The sequence below is a fragment of the Oncorhynchus mykiss genome, chromosome 20 (genome assembly GCF_057628025.1).
Source record: "Oncorhynchus mykiss isolate SJ-2025 chromosome 20, ASM5762802v1, whole genome shotgun sequence".
In the NCBI taxonomy this organism is placed as follows: domain Eukaryota; kingdom Metazoa; phylum Chordata; class Actinopteri; order Salmoniformes; family Salmonidae; genus Oncorhynchus; species Oncorhynchus mykiss.
The window spans coordinates 27,597,957-27,619,908 of NC_143041.1; the positions used below are offsets into that span (position 1 = coordinate 27,597,957).

Sequence of the window (21,952 nt, forward strand, 5' to 3'; positions counted from 1 at the left end):
GACAAGCACAATGTCTTCCAGCATAAGAATGATGAATCTATGTCAAATAATAATGAAGTAGAAAATCTAGACCTACATCATATGAATATATAAATTGAAATTAAGCTTATACATTTTTTTAATGATTAAAACTATATTGTACAGATAGTTAAACAGTTTGATTTTTATATAAATCATACAAAACAAAATGATCTGATTTGATGGATACTAAATTGTTCATGTCTGTTTATCATCTCACACTTGCTCTATACATTTTCAGAAACACACTGAGGTCACCAAGTGCCACATTGCCATGATTGCAGATAATGGGTCATATTTAAAAAAACGCATTGCAGGCATTTTATCTCCAACATACAGCCGAATGAGAAGATCAGCCCAAAATGCCCCTCTTGCATTTCACCCCAGGACTGCATGCATATCCCTAGTTGAAAGGATAAAAATAGTACAATTTGACTACTAGACACATTTTTCCAAAAGGAACCCTAAGCATACGGTGTGCGTTACACCTTGAAGGGCGAGGGTATATAATGTGGGAGCTAGGGGAGTATTGCTTCATCCAGCCCTACACTGAGATACAGCAGCCTCCTCGCCACTAATCCACTAATCCTCCAAAGGTGAGTTCCCTCAACCGGACTGATGCTCTAATTTAGGCTACAGACCACCAATGGTTTTCAGCATCAGCAACATGCAAAGATTTTTTCTTTACTGCCTCCACGGAATACATTCAATAAAAAATGAAGAGGGAAACGTTTCTATCTGGAGTGCGTTTGGAATTGGAGTTTAAATAAAGCAAAAAAAATTGGACTTAAAGCGCTTCTTACCTGAGAGATGGAGGACTTATGCCATGGTTTTGGCGCACGAGGAATGTCAGTTCGAGGACCACTCTGAATGATACTTACTGTCACTGGCAGACATGTCTTACTCAATGTGTCTTTCTTCACCAATGCTTCTTCTCCATCTAAATTGCCATGGACCTTCATGACAGTGAAAGTCCTATGTGAATCTTTCTGTGTGAATGGTTGAGAGACAGAATAGAAACAGACTCCAGAGCTGGTAGAAATAGATGAAAGAGATGATCTGATAAACAGGTCTAGCAGACCTAAAGGACATGGGTCACAGCATTCCACTGTATGGGCTTTGGCCTACTGTAGTTTCTTGCGTTGAGGCACTCTGCCTTTGAGCACAGATGAGCTACGTTTGGAATGTAAACCTGTAGGCTACAGATAACACAGTACTAATGCTATTTATTATCCATTTAAATCCATTAATTCATTAAACAATTAGTAAATTAATGAAAGAAAATTTGGGAAAAGGTCAATCTACATAAATATATATATGCCTGAGACAGTTTTCTTGACAATAGATGTGGTTTTCAGAGTCAAAAGGTTAGTGGGCCCAAGTATTTTCTGTTGAATATTCATGTTCATGACTTGAAAATGTCTCTCTCTCTCTTTTTCTCTTCTCTTGCTTTCTCTCTCCCCACTTCTCAGAATCGAAAAAATGGCTTTCAAGGGAATGCTTAAGGACGAGGATATCGCTGCTGCCCTCCAGCATTGCGCAGGTGTGCTATACTTAATTGATTTATGACAATCAATGTCAGTTAAAGTGAAAGGGCCCATATTGACCATGTTTAATCATCCATGAGCAGGCCAGACAGTGATGTTGAAATTACCACGGTGTTTATCCCTCACAGCTGCTGACTCCTTCAACCACAAGGAGTTCTTCGCCAAGGTTGGCCTGGCTGGCAAGTCTACTGAGGATTTGAAGAAAGCCTTCTACTTTGTTGACCAGGACAAGAGTGGCTTCATTGAGGAGGATGAGCTCAAGTAAGTCTCACACTGATCCAGTTGATTCCGTTGTCAAAAGCTAACTTACTGTATTATACAAGGCCACTTATTCCTGAGGAAGGCAGTTAACCCACTGTTTCCCGGGCGCCGAAGACGCAGCCCAGTTGATTCATTTGCCAAAAGCTAACTTACTATACCGTATAAGGCAACTAATTCTGTTGATTCATTTGCCAAAAGCTAACTTACTGTACATGACAACGCAACACCACCCATGAAACTGAAATGAATGCCAGTGCATATCTTCACTATTCCTTGATCTCCCCTCACCAAGTCTCATTTCAATTTGATCGCATAGGGATACTTAAACACACCCTTCAACTCAAATCACATTTCATTGGTAGCGTGCACATATTTTGCAGATGTTACCTCAGCTGTAGTGAAATGCTTATGTTTCTAGCTCCAACAGTGCGATATACCTAACAATACAAAACATTACACACAAAAAACAATAAAAATAAAGAAATTAAGAAATATGGGAATGAGCAATGTCAGAGACTGGAATATATATATATATATATGTATATGATGGTGTATAAACAGTATGGACAATATATGAATATAAAAGGTGTGTTCAGCAGTAGTTATATAGGATGATCTATGACTACAATACAGGGTATACATATAAAGTGGGTAAAACAGTATGTAAACATGATTAAAGTAACCAGTGATTGATGACTATGTACATAGGGCAGCGGTCTCTAAGGTGCTCCTCTCTCTCCAGGCTGTTCCTCCAGACCTTCTCTGCTGGTGCCAGAGCTCTGACAGATAAAGAGACCAAGGTCTTCCTTGCAGCAGGAGATGCTGATGGTGATGGCATGATTGGAGTTGATGGTAATCAAATCACTTTTACACATTTCTATCAAACAAGCAACTATGTACTTGACCCTATCCAGTTGGCCAAGTAACTGTAACAACAAACAATTTTTAGTAACGTGTAACTAACTACCTTTAAATGCCATGACATGAAGGAAATGAGGATTTTATGAGAATCATTTTTTTCCCAAGTCCTCATCATGACCTGTCTTGCAATAACTGTTGTTGTTTCTTCCTTGTTTCCACAGAGTTCACCACCTTGGTGAAGGTATAAGTCATCTATTATTGGCTCGGTTTTCATAGAACCACAAGTCTGCTGCTGAGGTTGTCCTGGCTTGCTGCCTGTCAAATACTGCATCTTTTTTATATTCATTTTATTTATGAATGTCACCCCACACTCCCAAAGCGTGTTGACTGTTATGTTTTTTAACTGCGTCAGCCGGTGTGCAAAAGTTTACCACCAGACCTTTTGCACTTTTAGAAAATTGAAATAAATGTTCATTTGGATTAACAACGACTTTTGTTTCTAATGGTTTTTCATCTGACATTGAGTGTCACAGTTGAGCAAGTCCTTCGAAGCACTTAAGAAGGAATAAAATGTTAGGCTTATTTAAAATATTGGAGTATACAGGACTGATGCAGCACACACTAGCTACACCGGGATTCCCATCAGCATTCCTCCACAGGGTACTGAGAAGTAACTGTATATAGTGACCTCTGCGATACATCATGTGAACATATCGGTTCACATAAAATTAAAACAGGATCCACCTACTTGCACTGCATCTAGGAGACATATATATGTTCAGCTCTGGCACACCTATAGCTGGTTCAGAAAGACACAGACACTGCCAGGGCCTCTTGGAGACAGCTCTTCAGAGGGCTGGCCAGCTGGAGGATCTCTTGCATATGTTCAGTTAGAGCCAGCACATTGCAAAGGCCCCCAGCCAGCTCTTGGCTAGTGTTTCAGAACTCCCATGTTACACCGTTTTTGTTAATGAGGCACATTTATGAACAAGTTTCTCTCCCTCAGCTATCAGACTGAGAAAATGTCATACTCGGTGACATAGAATAAGGCCATTTCTATTTATGTCGCGAGGGAGGGAAAAGTGAACAAATTGCACTCTGAACTTTTACTTGCAGATATTTGTTTACATGTAGAATGTACAGTAAATGTATTTAATTATTTGTATATGCTATTGATGACAAGGTGGGATTTAGTCCAAGGACCACCTCTAAGTGGAGTTTGGAATGTCAGAATATCAGAATGTCCCACATCAACTTGGATTCCTTCCTAATTTCAGCTGATAACGGGTTGTCCATTGTTCTGACACATCCATCTAACAACAACACTCATGTTAAATAATGGCAGGAATAGATTTTTAAAAAAGCACATAATCTAAGGGAGAAGATTTAAGGGGGAAACACTTTAATCTTATTTGTGTCAAGATGGATTCCTCTACCTATCTGTGGGTAAAGGTCAGGGGTTAGGGGTCAAGCCAAACGGCACCTGAGGATCAAGGATGGGGAGAGGAGTGACTGACTGATAAAACGTATTGAATATGCTATTTCTATGTAATTAGCATTTTCCCATGTAATTCTAGACCTGTTGATTTATGTACCATAAAATATAAACTGATGAGGTTGCCATCGCTAAATCTATTTAAATGGCCACTACTACTATGGCCAGTACACACACAAAGGTTTGGATAGTCTCTACACAACCATAGAAAAATAATGGCAACCAACTGCATTCCATAGTTTATCCAGCTGGCCTTCTCAATCAAAAGTAACAAGTGCCACCTCAACAGTGCCACCTGCCGTAGTATGAAACACATAGCATACATGCCAAATGGCGCCCTGTTCTTTCTATAGCGTACTACTTTTTATCAGGGCCCATAGAACTCTGGTCAAAAATAGTACACTACTAATTAGTGCCATTTGGGATGTAGACACATTAACCGTGTCACACACATACTGTATGTATACTCGTATGTGGACTTCTGCATCTGAAATGGCACCATCGAGAGCATTGTTAAAATTGAGTGATGTACGGTACAGTAGCCTAGGTATTGCGTAATGGCTCTCCCCAGATCTAAATGTTTGAATGATGATAGAAGTAGACCTATCACCTTTCACTGTTGTCGTAAATAATAGCATAGCCATACTGAGAAACAGCCTGGAGGGGAGTAGGGGACCTGAAAGGGACCAAAATAACACCAGGCAACCTTCAATTAGACAGAGGTGATGACTGACTCAATCTATCCATTGTGCCAAATACATTCCTACGGGTGTCCCCTCTTCTCTCCCTTGAGCCACTGATTTAAAAAATATGTTTATTTTATTATTATTTTACCTTTACTTTAAACAGGGAGTCCCATTGAGACCAATGTCTCTTTCGCAAGGTAGCCCTGCATACACACAATTTACAAAATATAATATAATACAAATATACAAAATTACAAACTTTCTCAGGAAAAAGAGTCACATTCCTCAGCAGAGAGGTCCCCAATTAACATTTTGAACCTCCCAAATGGCACCAGTACATCCAATTGTAAGGAAAGATGTGAAATATAGATTAATAGTTCCATAAATTATTAGGCCCTAATTAGAATTCAATTAATGATTTTTTTTGCCAAATGTGCAAATTGTATATGACAGATAAAAGAACCTATACAATTGTATATGACAGATAAAATAACCTATAGAATTGTATATGACAGATAAAATAACCTATACAATTGTATATGACAGATAAAATAACCTATACAATTGTATATGACAGATAAAAGAACCTATACAATTGTATATGACAGATAAAAGAACCTATACAATTGTATATGACATTTTGGGCTAGATTTTGAATTATTTTGTTATTATGTTTCTTGAGCTTTTATTTTTATTTTCACCATATATAATTTCAAGCATGCACTTGCTGATTTACTCAGCTCTAAAGAGCTGTTAAGTTATTGAATGCACTTGTTAAAGTTTCAATGCTGTCATTTCCGTCTCAATATCAAACCATTTATGGGTAGCAATTAAGTACCTTACTGTAATTGTTTTCAATTAAAATGGACAAAAAGAAAGAAAAATAGCTTCTTAGCTAGGAGCAATTTCTCAAGCAGGACTGCTTGGACTGTCTGGGAGAGGTCTGAGTGGGGAGGGGAAAACTGAAAACTAGCTGATATTGGTAGAGAGGTTTGGAACTCTTTCTTATTAGTCTATTAGCTCATTTGTCACCTGGTGATGTCACCAGGCAGCCCAAAACACCATCCCACTAAAACAGGCTGAAATTTCAGGCGTTCTTTTCAAAAAGCTTTTACACTAAAAGGGCATTATCATAATTTTCACAATTTCATAGTATTAGTCCAACCTTATAGTGTGGCAAAATATTTAAAACACAGAGAACTCACGTTTCTGACAGCACAGGTCCTTTAAAACGTCTTCAGGATCGGTGGGTCCCCTGCGGGACGGTTGAGCTAACGTAGGCTAATGCGATTAGCATGAGGTTGTAAGTAACAAGAACATTTCCCAGGACATAGACTTATCTGATACTGGCAGAAAGCTTAAATTATTGTTAATCTAACTGCACTGTCAAATTTACAGTAGCTATTACAGTGAAAGAATACCATGCTATTGTTTGAGGAGAGTGCACAGTTTTGAGGATGAAAAGTTATTAATAAACAAATTAGGCACATTTGGGCAGTCTTGATACAAATATTTTGAACAGTTCATTGATTCAGACTAAAACTTTGCACATACACTGCTACCATCTAGTGGCCAAAATCTAAATTGCACCTGGGCTGGAATAATACATTTCAAAGATGATGGTAACAAAAAAATATTAAAAAGGGTTGTTTTTTTCTTTGTATTATCTTTTACCAGATCGAATGTGTTATATTCTCCTACATTCCTTTCACATTTCCACAAACCTAAAAGTGTTTCCTTTCAAATGGTACCAAGAAAATGCATATCCTTGCTTCAGGGCCTGAGCTACAGGCAGTTAGATTTGGGTATGTCATTTTAGGCGAACATTTTCAAAAAGGGGCCACCCTTAAGAGGTTTAAATGGTGTTTAGCTTTTTCAATAACAAAACAAAAAGGCTTTCAATGTTTTTAAATGATTTAACATGAAGACACATCAGCCCTATTATAATTAGTCTTTCAAGTAATTCAAGTGTTTGTTTTCTTCCGCAGCGTAATACAGCACCTTACACCTATGGCCATAAATCATGGGCTCTACTTTTGTTAGACAGATACATGCACAACAACTCATTCCAGACATTTTGCGCGTGCCAATTACGCATTGAGACGGAGCAACTCAGTCGTAAATTAGGCCTATGAACTGTTAAACTTGATAGCTGTTGATGGATTTTGTAAAACAGACCGTAAAACATAAATAAATGCCCAAATAAGTATTTCACTGTTAGTCTACAACTGTTACGACGCATGTGACAAATACAATTTGATTTGAAATCAAAATATTTTTATATATGTATATATATATGAAAGTCGAAGCCAACAAAAGATGCAGAAACATCTGCGTATAAAGTCAAGTTTTCAATAACTACAAATCTAATTTACCTAATATTGTCATCAGTATGGATTTTCACACAATATAAATCTGCATCAGCGGCAAATCTATGTCATCTATACCAGCGTATATTATTAGCCCGATTTAATATTAAGCACTTTTGCAAACAAGTACCATTTAAGCATCTTCATGTATGTAGATATAAATAGAAAGGACACTGACTACTGGACACATTTTCAACCAACTGCTTTGCATGCGGTGTCTATTACATTTTGCCTCATATTTCGGGTGAGTAGGGTATATAAGGTCGAGGGCTTGGGCAGGAGGGCTTACACCAGTTGGCAGAATCATCTTTGCGAATCCACTCAAGCGTTAAAGCCAAACCTGAGGTGAGTCTGTTGCAGAGGGATGAATCTTCGTCTTGTCAGGTCGACAACATCTTGCATGTATCTTCAACCCTTCGGCTTTACTACACCTTGCTATGGAACGGAACATGATGGAAGCATCTCAATTAAAGAAACGCAGGACACGTTTTTTTGCCTTTGGAATAATCAAGGAACCAAATGGAATGACTAGGCTACATCATTGGGATGATATATCACTCACTGCCTGCAAATCCAGGTTTTGGAATAGAGGACTGTCCATCCTGATGCTCTCTGTTGTGTGAACCTATCCTAACCAAAATATCAAAAACTAAGTAAAAGAACTAACATTAACCAAAAGAACCAAAACTAACCAAAAGATCCAAAACTAACTAACATTAACCAAAAGAACCAAAACTAACCAAAAGATCCAAAACTAACTAAAACTAATCAAAAGAACCAAAACTAACCAAAATAACCAACTCTAACTAAAAGATCCAAAACTACCCAAAATAACCAAAAATAACTCAAATAACTAAAACTAAACAAAATAATATAACTTGTTTTTCAGATGTTAATAACAGCACAATAACTATGTTAACTACAACAACTATGTTATTACCATTTATATTATTAGGAAATGCAATGGTTTAATATAGGGTGGTTCAATCTTCCAAATATCCAACTCTGATAAAGGACAGAGACTCAGCATAATGAAATCAGTCTTTGCGGTTGCTGTACAGAAGCAGGTGATGAACAGAAAAACATTTGCTTCGCTGTAACTGATCTTCTCTGCTGTCTCCCCAGCTAACCATGTCCTTCGCCGGTCTTAACGATGCTGATGTTGCTGCAGCCCTTGCTGCTTGCACAGGTAAACCTCTTGTAGATGCCTCAGTTCATTTTCTACTCTCTCTCCCTATTGTAGGATCTCTGTGTTTGTGGGCAAGATTGTATATAGCAGGCTTCTTTCATTTTTGTGGTCGTTGAGGAGAGAGATGAGAGGGATATAGCACAGAAAAGAGTGGCTAGACCGGAATATTGAACCGTTGCCTCCAGTCTGGGGGCAGCAGGTCAACCACTAGACTAGCCATGGGCAAGCGGGCACAGCCCTGGCACAGCAGTATTGTTAAGTATATTTGTAACTGTGAAATCCTCTGACAGCATTTTAATGGATAACTGATCTCCCCACAGCTGCTGACTCCTTCAACCACAAGGCTTTCTTCGCCAAGGTTGGCCTGGCCGGCAAGTCCAACGATGATGTAAAGAAGGCCTTCTACGTCATTGACCAGGACAAGAGTGGCTTCATTGAGGAGGATGAGCTCAAGTAAGGACCCCTCTGATATTACACTCATCATATAACACCTTTGATCATGTTTCTTAAAATTAATGTTCCCTTTATAGGGCTTTACTGATTGTTAAGTGTGGGGGCAAAAAAAGGACGTCACTTTAAACCTACCCCTCTGTAGGGAACGGGGTTCCTATTTCTGTCTCAGCAAAATAGAGTCCCCTCCCCCAAAATATGAGTAGAGCAGGAAAGCATCAGCATAGTCTGTGGTTACAGTCTTTGCTTATTGTCTGTTTGTTCTGTATCCATCCAGGCTGTTCCTGCAGAACTTCTCTGCCTCTGCCAGAGCTCTGACTGACGCTGAGACCAAGGCTTTCCTGGCTGACGGGGACAAAGATGGTGATGGCATGATTGGAGTTGATGGTGAGGATTATTCCTTTTTGGAATTTGGGAATGTTATTTCAAGTCTTCGCAATCTCAGTTGAAATTGAAAATTATTGAACCGTTCATATTATTAATACAAAAAAATGGTGTGTTCACTTTTGCAGAGTTCGCTGCCATGATCAAGGGATAAATGAAGACCTGACCAACACCTCTTGATCTGAAGGAACAACTTGACCCAAGACATCCCCCTTTTCATCTTAACACTTTTATACACGTGACTGTTACTGTGTCTGAAATGACACCCTTTCCCAGGCATAGTGCAATACCTTTTCCCAGAGCTGATGGGCAAAAGTAGTGCACTATATTGGGAACAGGGGGTCATATCAGACACAGCCTGTGACTGTCTACCCATAGTGCATCTTTCTGTCCACTATGAATGTAAATGTAGCGTGGCTGTGTCTCTCCCCTGTCCTCATTCATTTGAGTTTTGCTTTAGTGTCCAATCAATGATGCACTTTTTGGGAAATGGACGTCAGACGATATATAGAAAAGAATAAACGTTCTTTTTCAATATGGTGTCTCATCTTTTCTTTACAGTTTGCTTTCATGTTCAGTGCCACTCCACATGAGAGTATCTATTTAGACTAGAGGGGAATTTTGTCATCACCTGACCCACTTGAATAATCCAGCACAGTTCGGGTCAGTAGGATGGTGCGAAGAGGGTATATTGTTAAGCATCCTCTTACATGATAAATAGCAGCTATTTATCATCAAACATATCAACACATAGTAACTAAGATGAGGAGATGAGAGATCAATGGTTGTCCATTGATTTTCTTTTGAGAACTGGAACAGTCATGTGTCATATAGTAACTAACATTAAGTGGTTACACCTCCAGCCATGTATATTCCTGAGTCACTAAGACAGAATAGATCTTCCTTGTAACCTAGTGGTTAACCTGGTCAAAGGTTCCTGATAGCCGATTCAAATTTTACAGCGGCACCTGTGCACATACCCCACCGTCCTTCGAACCACTGCTGCCATTCATGAGTTTTGGCAAGATACATTTTTTTCCCCCTCCTCTTGTTCATCAGTAATAATTCCATGGCAGTTGTAATCAGTTGCCAGCCTGGCTGACACGACCCAAGTGACCACACAGGAAGAGCTGTGACTTACTCGTCTGGACAGGAGACTGTTTATTAATGCAATATTCACTCAGAAATTGAGCAAAAGCATTGATTAGTTCTCTCAAATGTATTTTTCTTCTGGTGTGTTTGAGACCTCTTGTTGTTTGGATTTGAAAATCCAACAGTAGTAATGGAAGGGGGCGGCACTCTGGGGGTGGGTGGGGCTGTGCCTGTGGCTGTTTGAGTGTGAAAGCCCAGAGGAGAACCAACCTGTAAAAGCCCCCTTAATTATCAGTGTATCGTACTGACAACTGAAGTCAGGAGGACTTTGAGTTAGGTGTCAGCCAGACTAACCAGTTGACAACTGAAGTCAGGAGGACTTTGAGTTAGGTGTCAGCCAGACTAACCAGTTGACAACTGAAGTCAGGAGGACTTTGAGTTAGGTGTCAGCCAGACTAACCAGTTGACAACTGAAGTCAGGAGGACTTTGAGTTAGGTGTCAGCCAGACTAACCAGTTGCAGGAGAAAGATTAAATCCAATGTCCATAAACTAAGCCAATCTCCTCGAGAGGTAAATTCTTACCTAGTCAAAAGTTCCTGATAGCCACTCTACAGGTGGGATTGCAAATGAAATGTCCATAAACGCATGTAAAACATAACTTTCCAGATGCTATCTTTGCCCATTTATTACCAGCAAAGTTTTTTTTTAAACCGTCTGCAACAATTTCATACAGACAGATGTAATTACTAGGCTCTCCATACATGTGCCAAAGACGGTGGATTATAAAGATGATGCAAAAAGGACTTTTACCATTGAAGAAAATGGTCACAGTTCTGGTCTATTTCTTCCATGCACTAACCAGAAAAACTGCCTAAGGAATGTAACACTTTTTCTATCATCTTTGCCTGTGCCATAGACATAGTCAGAGGATGCAACATTGTGGTCGTGTTCCCCCAGCTCTAACGTTGCATGCATCAACCAATGGTTGTGTGCAACGTCATCGGCTGTGCCATCGGGATTGCTATAACATATGATGTGTTTAGCTGATATATAAAATACCTATCCAGGTGTTGCAAGATCTGGCATTCGTCAGCAACCTTTGGGCAGTGGAACATGTTCTATATCTGTCCCGTTATGGCGTCTGTGAGAGCATGGGCAGCGCTATTAGGACCATCTCCATTTTGAAACAGTCAATTATCTTTTTCTACTACTTCTATGTTGGTAAACAAACTGAAAGGGTATATACTGCCACCTGGAGGGTGTTTTTGGAACAGTTATAAAGCCAAGGTTGCAGTTATGGACTGTTTGCTCACGAGTGTAATTCATTGGCTGATTTCTCCTGGTGAACTGAATGGCATTATATGATCCTTCTTTAACCCATAAGAAGTCCCATCCAGTTGAGTACTTCAAAATGGTAAAAGTCCTCAATGGTGCTGCCCCTGCTAAAATGGGCTTTTGGGCACTTGAGTCCTCTATCTATCTCTATGGCCTGTGCATCCATACTTATTTGTCACCTGTGTGCCTATAGGGTTCACATGACCAGTGAACAATAACATGTGCCTTCTAGTGTAGGCCTACAAGGCTAAAGACAGACAAACTATAGACAACACAACACAACAAACACATTAGTAGGCCAAAATTGCCCCGAAATATTCAAATGAGTCATGGCCCATTATTCACCGTTATATTAAATATCAATAAGGGATGAGTCTGATTTCTATTCAATTTCTAAAGCCCACATTGATTCCAGTTTGATTCAGGCGCCATTGTTGAGGCCTCTGCAGTAGCAGAAAAAAAACACTAGGTAGTGTCCAAGTCAGACGATCTGAAGCCAGAGGCGCTGTCTAGCATTGAATGAAGCTGTCTTTTTGTGAGTTTCACAAACCTGTTATGCAGTCTAGTTTCCATGACATAGCTGTGTAATTGGTTTTTGGCCTTTACATACGTATTTTCACTTATCATCAGGATTCCCATCATGTAACAAGATCTGTCAATCAAGAGACAAATGGTTGGTAAAAGGTTGGACTGGGTTTGGGGTTGAGTATAATGGAGAGTAATAATTCCCTTGGTCCTCATTATATATGTATCTTCCCTCCACCTTCATTTTCTCCTGACTAAATCAAGTCATGAGAGATACTGCTGCTGCGTCTGATGTTTTGAGAGCCTCCACTGCTATGTTACACATCCCTCACCGCAGCCAAGCTGGTTGTTATAGCGACCAGGTGGAATCACCAGCACAGTGCAGGTTGAGTGAATTTATCTTCACGAGGAAGAATACTGTGTGTGGGCTATTCACCTTTACAGTGAAATTGAACACTGTTTGGTACCCTGAGAGTTTAACAAGGCCACACAGTAAAGAGATGCAGTGCATAGCGCAAACATTTCATACTGTTTTATTCAAACCATTTCCTGCATGTTCATAAACTAAAATCACCTTTTGAAATAAGCAAGTCTAAAACAGTAAAATAATGTGTACAGTAGCCTTAAATCACTTGCACTAGGTACTGAGCTTATACACTACTAAATATACACTACATGGATATACACTACATGGCCATGCACTGTGGCTCTGTGCAAGCCAGTCAAGTTCTTCCACACTGATCTCAACAAACCATTTTTGTATGGATCTCGCTTTGTGCATGGGGGCATTGTCATGCTGAAACAGGAAATGGCCTTCCCCAAACTCTTTTTCAACAAAGTTGGCAGCACAGAGTCATCTAGAATGTCATTGTATGCTTCAGCGTTAAGATTTCCCTTCACTGGAACTAAGGGGCCTAGCCCGAACCATGAAAAACTGCCCCAGACCATTATTACTCATCCACCAAACTTTACAGTTGGCACTGTGCATTTGGGCAGCTAGCGTTCTCCTGGCATCTGCCAAACCCAGATTTGTCCGTCGGACTGCCAGATGGTGAAGCGGGATTCACCACTCCAGAGAACGCGTTTCCACTGCTCCAGAGTCCAATGGCGGCTAGCTTTTGTCACGCCCTGGTCTTAGTATTCTGTCTTCTCTTTATTATTTTGGTTAGGCCAGGGTGTGACATGGGTGAATTATGTGTTTGTCTTGTCTAGGGGTTTTGTAGATTGATGGGGTTGTGTTTAGTATAGTAGTCTAGGTAAGTCTATGGTTGCCTAGAGTGGTTCTCAATCAGAGGCAGGTGGTTATCGTTGTCTCTGATTGGGAACCATATTTAGGCAGCCATATTCTTTAGGTCTCTTGTGGGTGATTGTTTCCTGTCTTTGTTGCACCAGATAGGGCTGTTTCGGTTTTTTCACGTTTCTTGTTTTGTATATTGTTCTATTTTCATCTTTCATTAAAAAGATGTATAAAGATAACCACGCTGCATTTTGGTCCGCCTCTCTTTGACCAGAAGAAAACCGTTACAGAATCACCCACCACAACAGGACCAAGCGGCGTGGTGACAAGCAGCAAGAGCAGGAGAAGCAGCCAGCATCACAAGACTCATGGACTTGGGAGGACGATTTGGACGGAAAAGGACCCTGGGCAGAGCCAGGGAAATATCGCCGCCCCAAAGCAGAGCTGGAGGCAGCGAAAGCAGAGAGGCGGCATTACGAGGAGCAGGAGAGGCAGCGACGTCAGAGCCGCCTGTCAGCATCGAGCCGCCAGAGCCGCCTGTCATTATGGAGCCGCCAGAGCAGCCAGTCAGCATGGAGCCGCCAGAGCCGCCAGTCAGCATGGAGCCGCCAGAGCCGCCAGTCAGCCAGGATCCGCCAGAGCCGCCAGTCAGCCAGGATCCGCCAGAGCCGCCAGAGCCAGGATCCGCCAGAGCCACGCTGCATTTTGGTCCGCCTCTCTTTCACCACAAGAAAACCGTTACAGCTTTACACCACTCCAGCCAATGATTGGCATTGCATATGGTGATTTTAGGCTTGTGTGCGGCAGCTCGGCCATAGAAACCAATTTCATTAATCTCCTGACGAATAGTTATTGTGCTGAAGTTCCCTCCATAGGCAGTTTGGAACTCAGTAGTGAGTGTTGCAACCGAGGACAGACGATTTTTGTGTGTTACTCCTAGAAATTTCCACTACACAATAACAGCACTTAACCGGGGCAGCTCTAGCAGGGAAGAAATTTGATGAACTGACTTGCTGGAAAGGTGGCATCCTATGACCAGGCCATTCTAATGCCAAAGTTTGTCTATGGAGATTGCATGACTGTTTGCTCGATTTTATACACCTGTCAGCATGGTGTGGCTGAAATAGCTGAATCCACACATTTTTAAGGCGTGTTCACATACTTTTGTATATAGTGTATCAGATAAGCTGGCCCCATCTGCTACCACTTGGTTTTTTGATAGAATAGTAGGGGAATTCATATTTTGGGGCTACTTGGGAAATGCCCATTTTTATCTTCTAATGGATCTGTCAATAAGTGTTTCTATTGATGATTTGTTAATATTATTTATCAATGTTAAATACCTACATAATTTGTTACCAATTAGACTGTAGGTCAAATATGTTTATTTACACGTGGTGTGGGGGGGAGAGAGTGAGAGAGACAGAGAGAGAAGCGTGAAACACTTGTCTGCCTGCTATAGAAAAAGGGCGGTACAGGTTTCAGTATTTACACGCATCAACCAGTCAAGGCAAATATTTAAATAGTAGGTTAACGGTTAATTAGTTAGGTAAGCAATTCGAAAGTGGCCTGGCTGTGAGAATTTGATACACGGACAGGTAACTCAAGCATCGCAGATTTTATGTGTTTCCAGTCCATATATAAATATTAATCGGCAGTCATCAGTCACCACAAGACCTGGCATATTCTGGTTTGGACACCGGCGCGGGCAAGATCATCAAAGCGGTGAGTAGGATAAAGGACTGGTCGAGTTTTTGGTGTGATTTGTGCGTGTGGTTACTTTGCCGACCGAGTGAGTGATGCTCAGGTAGCCTAGTGCGGCTCAGATCATACACGGCAGAGGAAGTTGCAGGTCCATTTACCTGGCTGACACTTAGGTGATTTTTCTCGGGATTTGTGTTTTTAACAGGATTTTTGTTTTAAGGTTTTCCAGAAGTAGCAAATACATTTCTTAATCCACTTTGTAGTCACAGTTACGCATCTGCTTCCATAAATATTGTTGCGTGTTTATCGATAGTAACATTTTTGCCAGGTAATTTCAAATCGTTTACATCAGACGAATCGTATCGAGCAGCCAGATTACGCTAAAGCAGACAGAACAGACATCAACATCAGTCAAATTGACATCAACAGATTATCAGAGCAAGGAGAGGGAAGAGGTTGACAGAGAAAAACAAACTAAAACATTCGGTTTTAGAAATCAAAGTCTCGTAGGGAGAGAGAGGGAATACAGGTAGGTTTGAACGTATTATGTGTTCAATTCAGTGCTGTGTTTGTTGTGGTTACTTGAAATGAATTGATTTGAGAAATATTCAGAAGAATATTCTTAAGAAATTGATGTGTAGCATTGCCTTGCATTGTGTAACATTGCATACATTTTATTTTTTTATTTTATGTTAAGATACATTTCGTAACAAGGCATTATTATTGGCATAGCCTACTGTACATCCTTACGTAATCCAGCTGCTTTTTTCAATGAATGCAGTCGGAGATTACTGACTGATATTCTCTAAATGAATTGACTGGACCTGACTCTTTGAACAGCCTGTGTGTGTGTGTGTGTGTGTGTGTGTGTGTGAATAATTTACTCCGTTGTTCCTCTGTCCAATAGGATTAATATGTCACTCACTTCTATCCTTTCCGCGGAGGCTATTGAGAATGCCGTCAAGGAGTGCCAAGGTGGGTCTTACCTCAGGACTGCCTGATAGAGAGAGAGAGAGAGAGAGAGAGAGAGAGAGAGAGACAGAAGGACAGATAATGAGAGAAAAACAGAGAGAGGAGAGAGATGGTAGGGTTGTAACAGACTATGATCATGTACTGTAGAGTTATTGTCAGGCAGAAGAGAGTGCTTCCTACTCAGTAGTAGGCTGGCAGTCGCCCACAGACTATTGCACTAGAATTTAGCATCCCGAGGATGGGTTTAGTCCATATGCTGGGGTGAAAAGGACTCTTTAAGAAGAGTGTCTGTGTGCCAGCCTGTAAAGAGAGAGACACGCAGGGATAAATCTCCAGTCTGGACTGCACCACGCTATCTTTTAAGCTCATCAGGGAGTCAACCTTGCCTGAACTCTAACCCGGGTGTGTATGCGCGCTGTGTGTGCATGCATTGGTACATTTATGGGTGCATGTGTTCTCCCTCACTCCCTTCAGCCCCAGACTCCTTCAGCTTTAAGAAGTTTTCCCAGCTGTGTGGCCTGACCTCCAAATCTCCCAAAGAAGTCAAAGATGTCTTCCAGATCCTTGACGAGGACAACAGTGGCTTCATCGAGGAGTCAGAGCTCAAGTATGACATTTGGAGTAATCCTTTAGATAGAGGGACACTTTCCTGTGCTTCCTGTAATGATAATACATGGGCGTTTTACTGACACCTTTATTCAAAGTGACTTACCGTTAACACATAAATTCATTTGGCTATATGTGGCCCCCTGGTGGGTTTCAAAGCTACAACTGTTCCAATTAGCAGATGCTTTTACCCATAGCAACTCACAGTACAGTGAGCACATACCATACATTTTTATGAAGATTACTTGATCCCTGTGGGAATTGAACCCATGACCTTGGCTTTGTCAGCGGCACTCTCTTACCAGCGAATCCACACAGGACCACCAGCTGTGCTGGCGGCTGCCTGGTGAGCCATCAGAACCACAGAGAGCATTTCAAAATGTATGCTGAGTGACAGGGGACTTAATAATATTTAATACAATGACCTATTTTTGTTGCAAGCGCAACAAATGTCAATGAGATCAAATTCTACAATTCCACTCCCCTGTCATTTTAATGGAAGGCTACCATTAAGCCTTAGTATAATCCATGGGTAAAAAAAACAATAATTATTATATATTTGCATTATATAATGCACTGTCTACATTATATAAATGTGCCAGCCAGCTAACCTTAGGACACCAACTGTATGACCCAAGTGCATTTGAGTTCTTGGATGGATGCAGTATAGCAGAGTTTTCACTCAATCCACTTTCCCTCACCTCCTATGAGAATGCATATAGAGACTGTGCAGCAAAAAAAAATACTATATTGTTACAAAGCTGTCAAGAGACCAGGCTGAGCATTGTGCCAGAGAGTAGATAATTTGAAGTTTCGGCTATAAAGCCTAGCTATATTACTTTCAATCCTTGTTAAACTGGAACCAAATAACCTTTATGCCTAAAAGGGCTGTGCTGGAACACAAGTTGTGTGTGTGTGTGTGTGTGTGTGTGAGACACATGGTACAGTATGTGGTATGTGTAAGGCTCACATAATGCTTGTATATATGTGTGTATTATGATTGTGTGTACTCTGTTTGTGTGTGTGTGTACTTCCCTAGGTTCTTCCTGCAACGGTTTGTCCCCGGGGCGCGGACGCTGACGGACGCTGAGTGCAAAGGCTTCCTGTCTGCAGCTGATGATGACAACGATGGCAAAATCGGAGTAGAAGGTGAGTGGCTTTCTGCAATCACCTGCAGGCTGGGGTATTATCATGAGCCAATTGGTAAGGCTGTTAGTATTTCCTTGTAGGGATTTTGATGAGCAGGAGACCAAGACTCTCTGAGATCCACTACATTTTGGGAGTCTCTTGGTTTTGACTGTTTTCCAAGAGAAAAGATAAAGAAGGCTCAAATTTGAATCAAATAGTTTAAAGTTCTTTCCTGACGATTGCAAATCCTGTTCTTGTGTGGAAGACTACTATTGAATCGAAGCCAACATTCACAAACTTGGCATTGGCCATGACTAGGTCTTTCTTCATATGTATGGCAATGTATGGCTATGTGTATTTTGTAATGTGAGATTAACGTTATGCTCTTTAGAGTTGTAATCCTCCCTGACCACTGTCAACTCAGATGTATGGCTTTTAGTAAGGGCCCTGAGTTGGCAGAAGAGAGTATGCATAGAGGATGAGCGGTAGAGACACTAGATGTTTCAGGTCAAGAGGAAGGCATTGGGACAGCCCTTGTAGAGTATACTGTATATAGAGTAGTGTTTGTGCACTCGTGTGTCTATATTCCCGTATGTTTTGTGCTAGGTTTTGAGGGTGACAAAAACCAATTTTGGAGCTTATACAGATGCTCTTAATGGCAATTCTAGTTGGCCTCATTGGCAAGTAGAGATCCAAAAGTCACAGCCTCCAGTAGACCTAGGTTAAAATATTATTAGAAACCTTTCATATACTGTTAGCGTTTGATTGAGCCTACATGGGAGTGCCAGATGGGCGAAGTTTGCACTTTTGGGTCTATTCCATTGATCCCAATAACCTAGACAAGCTCAATCAAACACAGCTAAAGCAATCAAAAGATTTCAAATACTATTTGAACCCTGGTCTGGGCCTCCAGATGCTATATTAATGGCTGCCAGCCAGATTTGAGCAATATCTAGGGCTGCATAGACTGGCTGGGCTGGGATTGCATAACCGGATGAAGGAATCAGACAGCGTCTAAACATTATTACAATCTCTGGTTCCAAACCAACTCTTTGGTTCAGGGTAATTTTGTCAGCTTTTTGGCACTTCCCTCTGTTGAAGGAATAACAACAACAACAAAAAAATGTTTTACAAGTGTTTGTATTATGTAAGGTTTGAATTCTAGGTTGTTCTGCTTAATCCCACATATTTATGACAAGGGAGCAAATTAATTCTGTGAAAACACTCATGTATGCACCTGATGGTATGCATAAGATGATTACAAGGTTGGTTTGCGAATGAGCTACAAACTGATTTACATTAACATTTTTGGTCATATTGCATATTGTAATCCAATCATGTAAATTGCGTAGATTATGCTTTCAAACCAGACAAAACACAGCAACCAAAAAACGAATGGTGAATTCTCATTAAAGAACCCATACTGTTACATATGTAGGCCAAAGAGGGTTTAGTTATAGGCTGTCTGTTCAAGTGATTTAGATAATGAGCAACATTTCCAAAAGGCTGTTTTGATGTCGCTCATCTCTGAATGTTCATATTCTAATCCATATTTGGAACTCATCTCAGAATCTTTCTCTCCTGCCACAGAATTCCTGATCATGGTCCAGTCCTGAGAGTTCCATGGGAGCCGGGATAGCAGCAGGTGTTCATTCTCCTCTCCTTCCTCCAGCCTCAGCCTCCAACTTCCAGACTGCAGTCAACTTCCTCAAGCCTACAGCAGCCTCCATTCCCAGGAATATGTTTTTCTTTGTCCTTGTGCTTGAATTTTGCCCTTAAATTTTGTTTTTCTTTCAGAGCCCCTCTCTTATTCATCCATTAAACCATTTTTACTTGCCCTTTGATTACGTTCTAGGAGGTTGTATAGCTGCGTCGCCCCATATTTCCTTCCAATGCACACTACATTGTCGATCAAAAAAATGAATAAACACATTGTAACTTATTGTGGCGAATTTCATTTTTCTTTCAAACACAACTGCTGAACATTTGCATCTGTTCAATTCCTGTATTGTAACCATACAACAGATGCCATGTAAGGAAGTGCTATATGTTACAATGAACTGAATGTGCACATAACCCTTGAGAGAGTGCGTAATTAAATGTAGAATTTCTGCTAATCCTGACTGGAAATCAATTTCATGCACTATTACTTTGTTACTTAGTGTTACCTAAATGTTAACAGACATGGAGAGCTGCTATGTTAGTTGTAACATTGTGTAACACCGTTCTGTCCATCTGAATCACATTATGAATACCCTACAGCTTGTATGACCCAGCGGTCTGTCTTAGCTGTGTAAAGCTCACATCATGTTTACAATGGTTAGCATCATCGCTAGCTCAGGTTGGTTTCCCAGCAACATCCCACCTATACACTTCACGTGAAACGAAAAACAAGATACCATTGAGGTGCCCATTCAGACAACTGGGTCGAAGGAGAAAGTGAAAACCTTGCCTGCTGTTTCTGGCAATTAAGTGTAAAGGGAGTTGTTCTGTTTAATTTCCCTCAGTGTTTAGAGTAAGTATCTAGTAAAAGTGAGACGGTGACCTTACCAGTCTGTCTCTAGCTATATTGGGTAACACCTTGTGTCGGCTACACCACATTAGGTGTGTGTGTGTGTGTGTGTATGTTTTTGGGACAGCTGTCATAAAGGGCTAATGATCAACACTGAGCATAAAATTATTCCATTGAATTTACAAGATTGTTTTTATATATTCCTTTGAATATTTAATGATTAGGTTATTCTTGTCTTAGTTTACTGAAAATAACCTTGTTTATTCTTCAGTTTCATCAGAACAATAGAAACCTTATTTTGTGATTGATAGAAAATTCAATAATTCATAAAGGGACCTTGCTCATTGTTTGTCCAGGAATAGGTCTGGAATAACAGTGTTAAAGGGGCAATCTGCAGTTGCTTCATCCAGTTTTGGACTTCTGAATTAATTAAATGTACCCATTGACTCTTGAAGAATATAACTTATACAATAAATGCCCCATGAGCTTAGTTCAACTGTCATACCCCATCAGAATCCAAAATATAAGCCTGTTTCACTGGAATGTTTGTAAACAAAGTAAACATAAACAAAATTGGAAACTAAACAATACATTTGATTATACATCATGGCTGATCATTCCTTGCATCCATCCCAATGTTTATGAATTTCAGTGTAGTTACACTTCTCCAGCCCTATTCCTCAGCTTTTTACCGAAACAGGGGTGGGGAGGACACGTTATTGTCTCAACTCCTGATTGACGCTTTAAAGAATTAAAGCAAATTGAGGTGACACAAAGGGAGGTGACAGAGTTTAAGGTTACAGTATCCAGGGCCTCTCAATTTCTCATTGGAAAGACTACCCCTCAGGTTTCTGTTGAATGAATTAAACTTAAAGTGATGAGAGAAAAATGAGACAGAGCCAGTTCCAAAATAATTAGGAATTAGAATACTAGAATGGACAGACAGAGCTAGTTCCATAGAATTAGGAATTCGAATACTAGAATGGACATGAACCTTCTTATGATGGTCTAAAGATCAGTCAATTGTTCAGGGAGTTGGTCAACCATGGTTTGCCAGTGCTGTGATAACATATTGTGAGAAAATAAAGAATTTGAAGAATTTATCTGCACTGTTTTAGAGGAATGATTCCATTACTTTTTCAAATGAACTGCCAATATGCCAGTATTTCATCCAAACAATTCAGTCAATCCACAACCATATACGGGCTGAAATCTGTTGATTACAGGACTTAGACAAGTTGTTAATGGAAAAAGTACTGAAATTGTATAATAGCACTCACAGCTTTTGAAGAAAACAAATGTAGACATTTATGATCAGTATACGTTTGTTTCAGTTTCATTGCACTGTTCCGACCAGGAAAATAAAGTTCTGAACCAGTTTGAATATAACAAAGTAACATTTTGCACTGCATCGCAGCGCTAGCTGTGCCAATCAGAGACTCTGGGTTCGCGCCCAGGCTCTGTCGCAGCCGGCCGCGACCGGGAAGTCCGTGGGGCGATGCACAATTGGCCTAGTGTCGTCCGGGTTAGGGAGGGTTTGGCCGGTAGGGATATCCTTGTCTCATTGCGCACCAGCGACT

The 21,952-nt window shown here is 40.5% G+C and overlaps 3 protein-coding genes across 4 annotated transcripts; all 3 read left to right on the plus strand.

Annotated features, from left to right (window-relative positions):
• The first annotated feature begins 423 nt into the window (after positions 1 to 423).
• On the plus strand, positions 424 to 3,177 carry LOC110499195 (parvalbumin-2). Its single transcript, XM_021576165.3, has 5 exons — positions 424 to 614; positions 1,491 to 1,561; positions 1,694 to 1,826; positions 2,569 to 2,678; positions 2,909 to 3,177. The coding sequence occupies exons 2-5, from the start codon at positions 1,501 to 1,503 to the stop codon at positions 2,932 to 2,934; spliced, it is 330 nt and encodes a 109-aa protein (XP_021431840.2). The 5' UTR covers positions 424 to 614; positions 1,491 to 1,500; the 3' UTR covers positions 2,935 to 3,177.
• A 4,358-nt stretch (positions 3,178 to 7,535) lies between these two features.
• Positions 7,536 to 9,795, plus strand: LOC149974525 (parvalbumin beta 2). Its single transcript, XM_090212790.1, has 5 exons — positions 7,536 to 7,582; positions 8,363 to 8,426; positions 8,747 to 8,879; positions 9,154 to 9,263; positions 9,389 to 9,795. The coding sequence occupies exons 2-5, from the start codon at positions 8,369 to 8,371 to the stop codon at positions 9,412 to 9,414; spliced, it is 327 nt and encodes a 108-aa protein (XP_090068916.1). The 5' UTR covers positions 7,536 to 7,582; positions 8,363 to 8,368; the 3' UTR covers positions 9,415 to 9,795.
• A 3,956-nt stretch (positions 9,796 to 13,751) lies between these two features.
• On the plus strand, positions 13,752 to 19,802 carry LOC149974526 (parvalbumin, thymic CPV3-like). Of its 2 annotated transcripts, none has more exons than XM_090211946.1 (5): positions 13,752 to 15,175; positions 16,062 to 16,129; positions 16,601 to 16,733; positions 17,772 to 17,881; positions 19,451 to 19,802. In XM_090211946.1, exons 2-5 carry the CDS (start codon positions 16,069 to 16,071, stop codon positions 19,474 to 19,476), a joined length of 330 nt encoding a protein of 109 aa, XP_090068072.1. In that variant the 5' UTR covers positions 13,752 to 15,175; positions 16,062 to 16,068; the 3' UTR covers positions 19,477 to 19,802. The 2 variants fall into 2 exon arrangements, with proteins under 2 accessions (XP_090068072.1, XP_090068073.1); XM_090211947.1 differs by having other exon boundaries at positions 15,160 to 15,683.
• Positions 19,803 to 21,952: the final 2,150 nt, after the last annotated feature.